The 9,796-nt window shown below is 50.6% G+C and overlaps 1 protein-coding gene across 1 annotated transcript in view; it reads left to right on the top strand.

The window, feature by feature from the left end:
• Window positions 1–2,827: 2,827 nt before the first annotated feature.
• TATDN2 (TatD DNase domain containing 2) overlaps window positions 2,828–9,796 on the top strand; it is a 40,328-nt gene continuing 33,359 nt past the window's right edge. The window contains 3 exon segments of the mRNA XM_017847504.1: window positions 2,828–2,924; window positions 3,050–3,387; window positions 3,389–3,464. Coding sequence (XP_017702993.1) covers window positions 3,056–3,387; window positions 3,389–3,464 — 408 coding nt within the window. The 5' untranslated portion in view covers window positions 2,828–2,924; window positions 3,050–3,055.

Below are 9,796 nucleotides of genomic sequence, written 5' to 3'. Positions count from 1 at the left end.
CATTTCCTCACATCCTCAGCCACAAGGTATATTATCTTGCTTTTTGATTATTGTCAATCTATCGAGTGGAAAACTATAATTTTATATGTATTTTTTATTTTTTTAATTTATTATTATTATTTTAATTTTATTTATTTATTTATTTTTGAGACGGAGTCTCGCTCTGTCACCCAGGCTGGAGTGCAGTGGCCAGATCTCAGCTCACTGCAAGCTCCGCCTCCCGGGTTCAAGCCATTCTCCTGCCTCAGCCTCCCGAGTAGCTGGGACTACAGGTGCCGCCACCTCGCCTGGCTAGTTTTTTGTATTTTTAGTAGAGACGGGGTTTCACTGTGTTAGCCAGGATGGTCTCGATCTCCTTACCTCGTGATCCGCCCGTCTCAGCCTCCCAAAGTGCTGGGATTACAGGCTTGAGCCACCGCGCCCAGCTATTATTATTATTTTTAGATGGAGTCTCGCTTTGTCGCCCAGGCTGGAGTACAGTGACACGATCTCACCTCACTGCAAGCTCCGCCTCTTGGGTTCACGCCATTTTCCTGTCTCAGCCTCCTGAGTAGCTGGGACTACAGGTGCCCGCCACCACGCCCGGCTGTTTTTTGTATTTTTAGTAGAGATGGGGTTTCACAGTGGTAGCCAGAACGGTCTCCATCTGCTGACCTCGTGATCCGCCCGCCTCGTGGCCTCCCAAAGTGCTGGTATTACAGGCATGAGCCACCACGCCCGGCCATATGTACTTTTTTAGTGGCTGAGGTGGAGCCATCTTTCTTATTTATTTATTTATTTATTTTTTGAGGCGGAGTCTCGCTCTGTTGCCAGGGCTGGAGTGCAGTGGCCGGATCTCAGCTCACTGCAAGCTCCGCCTCCCGGATTTACGCCATTCTCCTGCCTCAGCCTCCCGAGTAGCTGGGACTACAGGCACCCGCCACCTCGCCCAGCTAGTTTTTTGTATTTTTTAGTAGAGACGGGGTTTCACCGTGTTAGCCAGGATGGTCTCGATCTGCTGACCTCGTGATCCGCCCGTCTCGGCCTCCCAAAGTGCTGGGATTACAGGCTTGAGCCACCGCGCCCGGCCCTATCTTTCTTATTTTTAAAGTGTTGGATAACTTGTTTTTGTTCATTGCTTCCTTTGCCTTTTTTTTTCTCTTTTTCCCTGAGATGGAGGGTCTCACTTTGTCTCCCTGGCTGGAGAGCAGTGGCATGGTCTTGGCTCACTGAACCCTCGACTTCCCAGGCTCAAGGGATTCTCCCACCTCAGCCTCTTGAGTAACTGGGACTACACGTGTACACCTCCACAACTGGCTAATTTTTGTGTTTCACTAGAGACAGGATTTCGCCATATTGCCCACACTGGTCTGGAACTGTTGGCCTCATGCGATTCGCCCGCCTCGGCCTCCCAAAGTGCTGGGATTACAGACGTGTGCCACTGGACCCTGCCTCCTTTGCCAGTCTTAATACTAAGTTATTATTTTGGGAGAATTGCTACATCGAATATCAGCCCTTTGTCATATGTTTCGAGTATTTTTCTAAGTTTGTACCTTGTCTTTGATTTTTTCTTTTCTTTTCTTTTCTTTTTTTTTTTTTTTTTGAGACAGGGTCTTGCTCTGTCCTCCAGGCTGGGGTGCAGTGGCGCGATCATAGCTCACTGCAGCTTCGACCTCCCGGGCTCAAGTGATCCTCCCACCTCAGCCCGAATAACTGGCACCACGCCCAGCTAATTTTATTTTTTGTAGAGATAGGGGTCGCACCATGTTGGCCAGGCTGGTCTCTAACTCCCGAGCTCAAGCCATTCTCCCGCCACGGTCTCCCAAAGTGCTGAGATTGCAGGCGTGAGCCACCGCTCCCAGCCGTCTTTAATATTTTTCACTAGACCGATAGTCCACGTTTTTGTGTAGTCTTTTTTTTTTTTTGGTGGCTTCCAATTCTTCCCTTTTCTGGGTGTGTCACTTGGTCTCTCTGAGCCACAGTTTTCTGCTCTATAAAGTGGGGTGACAATGCTCAGCATACGGCTTGCTTTGGCTCGATGAGCGCGTCTGAAAGCTTCCGGCACTGGGGCCGACGCTGAGGGGAACAGCGTTAACTTAAAGCGCGACCGCTGACGCTGCCTGCCTGCACATTTGGCTGGCCTCAGCTTCCCGCTGTTCAAGCCCACGTGAGTGGCTCCGCCCCATCTGGCTTCTGACCAATGGATGAGCTTCCTAAGGCGTACCGTCCCGACTCTAAGCCGCTTGGCTACGAGAGGGGCTCCGTCTTGCTCGGAGTCCCGCCCCTTGCCGGGTCGAGCAATGGGCGCCTTCCGTTTGGCGCAGGCCCCGCCCCTGCCGCTCTCCGGCCTGCGGGCCGCAGGGCTCCTTCGGGAGGGCGGGCGCCACGGAGGCCGGAGTGGTCGCAGCTTGGGCGGAGGCCGGGCCGGGCGGGGTTGTAGGGCTTGGGCAGGCGGCTGGCTGCCCGGCGGTACAGCGGCGGCAGCCAGCCGGGGGCGTCCTGAGTTAGCGGACTGGGGCGCTGCCAGCTCCCGAGGGGGCCGCTCGGGCCCCTTCCGCCCGGGTCTGGTCGGGCCGCAGGAGCAGGGCGGGCTGCGGCGCCCAGTCTGACCCTGGCCTAGGGACTAAGCGCCTGGCCCCAGGGCTGGCGGTGGGGCAGCCATGTGTGGATCTTGAAGCGCCATGTGGTCTTCTGAAGCGCTTTTACAGTTCTGAAGGGCTTTATATTGCAAACTGATCAAAGCGCTTTGTAGCCCCGGAAGCGCTTAGGCATCCGCCAAGTAGCGCTGTGCAAAGTGAAGCGCTTCGTGATCTCAAAAGCACGTTGTGGACTTGGAAACCAACAGAAGCCTTTAGTAAATTTTGGATCGCTTTGACTTCTCCGACACGGTTTGGCATCTCTGAAACCTTGAGAACTGTGATGGGCAGTGGAAAGAAGAGGGAAAGGTCAGTGAGGCTAGCCTCTGGCTCTGCCCTTGTCTTGCCATCCCCCTGGGCGGGAGGTGGTGGGAATCTGAGGTGGGACCGCCAAGAAGGGTGGTGTTGGAATCCAGGCCCCCTGTACCTTGCAGGTGCCCATGGCGTCGGAGCGGGGCAAGGTCAAGCACAACTGGAGCAGCACGTCGGAAGGGTGTCCCAGCAAGCGCAGCTGCCTCGGGGAGCCCTGTGATGTGGCCCCCTCCAGCCAGCCAGCTCAGAGGTCTGCATCGCGTTCTGGAGGGCCCGGCAGCCCCAAGCGCCTGAAAGCCCAGAAGGGGGACGATGTGGCTTCCTCGCGGAGGTTATCCTGGGGCTCATCCCGCCGCAGAAATAGCTCCTCCTCCTCCTCCCCCCATTTCTTGGGCCCAGGTGTGGGCGGGGCCGCCTCCAAAGGCTGTCTGATTCGGAGCACTAGGGGTTCCTGTCTTCAGGGGATCCCCTCTGCGTCCTGCCAACGCCTCTTTAGAAGAAATGGCTTCTCTAGAGGAGGAAGCCTGCAGCCTTAAGGTAGGTGGCCCCCACGCTTTGCAATCTGTGAAACCCCTTCCACATGGCTTGAGAGGTTGGGGATGAGAATTTTGATGGAAGGAGACTGTAAAACATCACATTCTTGAAGGTCTGGAGGATCTTCCTAGACGTCCGCACCACCCAACTGGAAGACCAAGCAGTCTTCCAGGGGCGTGGCCTGAAGTTAAGTAGAGAGGTAGTTTTCAAATTCGGCAGCACTTTGGAACTACTTGGAAAGCTTTAAAATACTTGGGCCTACCTCCTACTCCAGAGAATCTGATTTATTGGTCTGAGGTGTGATCTGGGCTTCCAGATTTTTCAGTGCTCCCCAGGTTATTGTAAACGTGCAGCCCCATTGGAGAATCACTGCAGTAGAAGGTGGATTATGTGTTCAAGAGAAGGATGTATTTATTTTAGTTGTCAGTTTAAGGAATTGTGTGTCCTTGTACTTTGAACCACTCTGAATCACAGAACCAAGAATTGTGGTTCTTGGTGTAGCTCTTTTCCAGAGTCATGGTTTCTAGCATGTTGGGGTTTTGCTTGGTGGTGCTAGTTTTTTTTTTTTTGGAGGTTAAATTGTTAATTCCCTAATGGAAACATGCAAGAGGGTTTCATAAGTACTTGGAGCAGACCAAGGAGTGCTTCACAGAGAAGATACCTTTCGCTCATCTACTCAATCAAGAATTTGAACAAATATGTGTTGAGGGTTTAGTTTGTGCCAGGCAATGTTCTAGGTGTTTGGGATTCTTGACTAACAAAACAGATCACTTTCCCCTTAGAGTTTGCATCCTAGGTTTTGAAGCTCTGGGCCTTAAGAAGTGAGAAGTTCTGCCTGTGGAGGAGTGGAGAAACAGTCTTATATGAGACGGGCTGCCTCTAGAGAAAATTATTTTACAAGAGCAATTAAAACAGGCCCTAAGGAATATGGGTTTGTTTTTAAGCCTGGCCTTGGTGGTTTCTTTTGTGTAGCTGAGAAAGGGGGCTGTATTTCACTTTGTCTTGGGGACTCGTAGGCTAAGTGTCCCTGGTTTTTTCAATGTGGACCTCACTGTCTGAACTCCTGTGTGGGCGCGTGGATTTTTTCTTTTTAAATTCACAAATAATGGTGAGTTGAAAAGCCCTGTCTCTAGCGTAGGAATGCTAAATTTGTCTCAAATCAGGTAAGTATGGGACTTTGCTCATACAAGTTAATCTGGCCATTAATCCTTCTTGATACAGTTTCAGTAGACTTGGGTACAGCATAAAATAATACCAATTGATTAAATTTAGCTTCACTGACAATTTGTAGATAGAGTGAAACCTGGTACTGGGAGAGGCAGGAAATTTATTTTACATAGTCTTTCAGGTGTGCTGAATCCCTGGCTGTCCTAAAGATCTGAACTCGGGTTTGAGGATGTGGTCTCTAATCTGGGTGGGTCTGATTGTAGGATGGACACACCTTTCTCTCATTAAGGCTAAAGGGGCCTTGTTTTGCAAGAACCCAATTTAATGGTTTCAGTATAAGCACTTGAGGGTTATTGCACGCTAAGCAGTGTTGGGTCTGGGAGTGATGAGCTTCTAGGGAGCAGTCTGGTGGGAGGACTGGAGGGGTGGTCACATGACTGCCTACAATGTGGTATGATGGAGCAGTGAGCCCAGAGTGGAGGCTGGAGAGCGAGGTAGGGGGTGGACTGCAGCAAGGTTTTAGTAGCCAAGGGAATTTGGATTTTATCCTAAGGACAATGGATTTTATTCTAAGGGACAATTCCCTTAGAATTGTATTCTTTGTTTTTTTTTTTTTTTTTGAGACAGTCTTACTGTGTCACCCAAGATAGAGTGCAGTGGCGTGATCTCTGCTAACTGCAGCCTTCACCTCCTGGGTTCAAACAGTTCTCCTGCCTCAGCCTTCCAAGTAGCTGGGACTACAGGTGTGCCCGTGCCCAGCTAATCTTTGTACTTTTAGTGGAGATGAGGTTTCGCCTGGTTGGCCAGGCTGGTCTCGAACTCCTGACCTCAAGTGGTCTGCCTGTCTCAGCCTCCCAAAGTGCTGGGATTACAGGTGTGAGCCACCAGGCCCGGCCAATTGTATTCTTTTTTAAAAAACTTATTTTATTTTTTTGAAACTATTTCGCTGGAGTGCAGTGGCACAATCATGGTTCACTGTAGCCTCGAACTCCTGGGGTCAGTCTTCTTGAATAGGTGAGAATATGGGCATGTGCCACCACACCCTGCAGATTAAAAAAATTTTTTTGGGGGCCAGGTGCGGTGGCTCACGCCTGTAATCGCAGCACTTTGGGAGGTCAAGGCGGGTGGATCATGAGGTCAGTAGATCGAGACCACCCCTGGCTAACACGGTGAAACTCCGTCTCTACTAAAAATACAAAAAAAAATTAGCTGGGCGTAGTGGCGGGCGCCTGTAGTCCCGGCCACTTGGGAGGCTGAGGCAGGAGAATGGCATGAACCTGGGAGGCAGAGCTTGCAGTGAGCCAAGATCAAGCCACTGTACTCCAGCCTGGGCGACAGAGCGAGACTCAGCTCTCAAAAAAAAAAAAAAAATTTTTTTTTTATAGAGATGAAGGCTCACTCTGTCGCCCAGGCTGATTCTCCAACTCCTGGGCTCAAGCTGTCCTCTCACCTTGTTCCTTCCCAAAGCCACTGGGATTAGAGGCATGAGCCACTGTACCAGCTGGATTGTCCTTCTAAGCAATAGAATTTATACAGGCCTCTACCAGAAAAGGAAATTGCATTGTAGAAAATCACTCTTCTGAAGATTTTTTTTTTTTTTTTTTTTGAGATGGAGTCTCGCTCTGTCGGTCAGGCTGAAGTGCAGTGGCCGGATCTCAGCTCACTGCCAAAGCTCCGCCTCCGGGTTTATGCCATTTCTCCTGCCTCAGCCTTCCCAAGTGGCTTGGGACTACAGGCGCCGCCACCACGCCGGGCTAGTTTTTTTTTATTTTTTAGGTAGAGACGGGTTTCACCGTGTTAGCCAGGATGGTCTCGATCCTCCTGGACCTCGTGATCCACCCGTCTCAGCCTCCAAAAGTGGCTGGGTATTACAGGCTTGAGCCACCGCGGCCCGGCCAAAGATTTTTATATAATTCCTGATTGTCCATCTCTAGGACGCTGAGGTCTCTTCCTGGAGGGGCATAGTTTGTCAGTTTAAAAACCCAAGTGTACAGTACTTGATTCATTTTGAGAATACAGAACACTTCTTACCTTCTACCTTCATCTGTACCTCTCTTCCCTTGCTCTGCATCATCTGTGAATTGTTGCCTGGTCCTAAGTCCTTCAGCAAGCACAGGCTGAGGAGTTCTCACAAAAGCATGTTCGTCCTCAGGTCCTCTTAGAGTCCTCTCACCACTCTTCGTGGGGGGGTGGCGGCTCTATAAACTTTTTTTTTTTAAAAACAGGGTCTTGCTCTGTCACCCAGGCCTCGATGCATTGCTGTGATCATAACTCCACTGCAGGCTCAACTTACCTGGGCTCAAGCGATCCTCCTGCCTCAGCCTCTCAAGTACGCTGGAACTACAGGCATGTGTAACCCTGCCTGGCTCATTTATTTATTTTATTCTATTTTATTTTATTTTTATTTTATTATTTTTTTTTTTTTTTTTATTTTATTTTTATTTTTATTTTTATTTTTTTTTGAATGACTGATCTCGCTGCCGCCCAGGCTGGATGCAGTGGCCGGTCTCAGCCACTGCAAGCTCCGCCTCCCGGGTTCACGCCATGTCTCCTGCCTCAAGCCTCCCCACCAAGTAGCTGGGACCTTTACAGGCACCCGCCACGTCGCCCGGCTAGTTTTTTGTATTTTTAGTAGAGACGGGGTTTCACCGTGTTAGCCAGGATGGTCTCGGATCTCCTGACCTCGTGATCGGCCCGTCTCAGCCTCCCAAAGTGCTGTTGGTTACAGGCTTGAGCCACCGCGCCCGGCTATTCATTGATTTTTGAGCCGGTAGGCTCGCTCTGTCGCCCAGGGCTGGAGGTGCAGTGGGCGGATCTCAAGCTCACTGCAAGCTCGCCTCCCGGGTTTACGCCATTCCTCCTGCCTCAGGCGCCCGCTACCACACCCCGGCTAGTTTTGTATTTTTTTAGTAGGAGACGGGGTTTCACTGTGTTAGCCAGGATGGTTCTCGGATCTCCTGACCTTGTGATCCGCCCGTCTCGGCCTCCCAAAAGTGCTGGGATTACAGGCTTGAGCCACTACGCCCGGCCTTTATTTTACTTTTGAGACAGAGTCTTGCTCTGTCACCCAGGCTGGAGTGCAGTGGTGCAATCTTGGCTCACTGCAAGCTCTGCCTCCTGGGTTTACACCATTCTCCTGCCTCAGCCTCCCCAGCAACTGGGACTACAGGTGCACGCTCCCATGCCCGGCTAATTTTTTTGTATTTTTAGTAGAGATGGGATTTCACCGTGTTAGCCAGGATGGTCTGGTCTGAATTTCCTGACCTTGTGATTTGCCCGCCTAGGCCTCCCAGAGTGCTGGGATTATAGGCATGAGCCACTGCGCTCGGCCTGCCTGGCTAATTTTTTATTTTGTAAAGACGAGAGTCTACCTATGTTGCCCAGGTTGGTCTCAATCTCCTGGGGTTAGGCAGTCCTCCCACCTTGGCCTCCCAAAGTGCTGGGATTGTAGGCATGAGCTACTGTGCCTGGCCTTGCTCTGTAAACTTTGAGGGTTACACAGTTGACTTTGTTCCCTTCTCCCACCAGCCTTTAACACATCTTTCTCTGTGCCAGGTCCCAGAATATTCCGAGGGGAAGGTCTTAGACTCATTTTAGAATCGGTAGAGATCCCTGCTGGCTGACCTCACATCGTTCCCTTCCTACCTCCAGGACAGTTGTAGACGTTTTATGTTAGCTGATGATCTTCATTTACTCTTCATAGAGGAGATTAACTGTGTGATGAGCACCTACATGTAGTAAAGATTATTTTTGCTATGACATCTAAATGTCTACGTTCAGTTTGGAGTAGGAAGAATGGAAGGGAAAATTCGAGCATGTATGATAAGGCTTGATCAACTGTGATTCTCGATGTTTGACCTATAGACTGTCACATGGTCCCAAGAGTGTCGTGAAGTAGGTGGTATTATTTCTACATATCCGTTAGTAAATATCTTCATATCAATTAAAAAATATTTAAGCACCTACTCTGTGTAGGCACCGGGCAAATGAGATTCAGAAAGGTTAAATAAGCTGACCAAGGCCATGCAGCTGGTAAGTGGCCGAGCTGTGGGGTAATATCAGATCCATCCAACTTCAAAGCCAGTATTCTTTGCACTGCTGCCTCTGGGAGTACCTTCTCTGTCCCAGCCTGGCATCCGATGTAGGGGTGGCAAGACGAAGGTGCCAAGGTTCCTCCCTTGAGGAGCTCTCTGCAGGGTGAGTCAGCGCAAGCACAGTAAAGCACTGGGTATCGAGGCTCTCGAGTGATAGAGCTTTTGCGCATCCCCTTTCCTGCATTTTCACTTGGCACACGTCCAGTGCTCACGTGGAACACCAGGCTAGGTGCTGTTGGTGCCAAGGACAATCAGGCCATGCTTCATAGACTGAAAAGTCATTCACCACAGGGCAGTGAGTGGAGTGCTGTAACAGGGATGGGTTTGGAGTGCCCAAGGGGCGGGGAAATGAGCGACTGACCATCAGGAAGGTCCTCACAGAAGAGGTGACACTGAGTCTTACTGATGGACAAGGAGGAGGATGGGACATTTTGGACAGAGGGAGCAATACGTGCCCAAAATGTCAGGAAATGCTGCTTGTCTGGGGTGCTTGGGGCACTGCTGGCCCTCCTCTCATCCATGTTCGTCTGCATTCGCTGGACACTTGGAGCGAATTTGGAGGAAGGTGGGAGATGAGGCTAGACAGGAAGGTTGGGGCCAGCCTGCGAAGGGTTCCTGATGAGCTTAGGGGTGGGGATTATTATGTAGGCAAATGCGGAGCCCTGGAAGGGTTCTAAGCCAATGCTGAAGTGGTAGGGTTTGCATTTTAGAGCTTCTCTGGCACGCTGCAGAGAAAAGGTAGGAGGGAGAAGACAGAGCTGGTGAGGAGCTGTTGAAATCCTTCAGGCTACTGGTGATAGGACTGGAGCAATATCTCCACTTATTGTTCCTTTTTTCCTTTGGAGAGGCACAGTTCACCAAGCAGTGCTTCCAGGAGGAACGAACTCTTCCCTTTTTGAAGTCAGGTGTTTTGTCTCTTACCTTCTGCCTGGGGTCTACCTACTTCTTACCTTCAGAGCCAGCTATCACCTGCTGAAACTCATCCTTGGTGATGTTGATCCATCTTAGGTCCTCCAGCCTTTGAGAGTGTTTCTCACTTTTCCCCTTTTCTTTCTACCTTCTCCCCCCTTCCCC

The sequence above is a fragment of the Rhinopithecus bieti genome, unplaced genomic scaffold, assembly GCF_001698545.2.
Source record: "Rhinopithecus bieti isolate Rb0 unplaced genomic scaffold, ASM169854v2 scaffold_29378, whole genome shotgun sequence".
Classification (NCBI taxonomy): Eukaryota; Metazoa; Chordata; class Mammalia; order Primates; family Cercopithecidae; genus Rhinopithecus; species Rhinopithecus bieti.
This window is presented reverse-complemented; position numbering and strand designations above follow the sequence as displayed.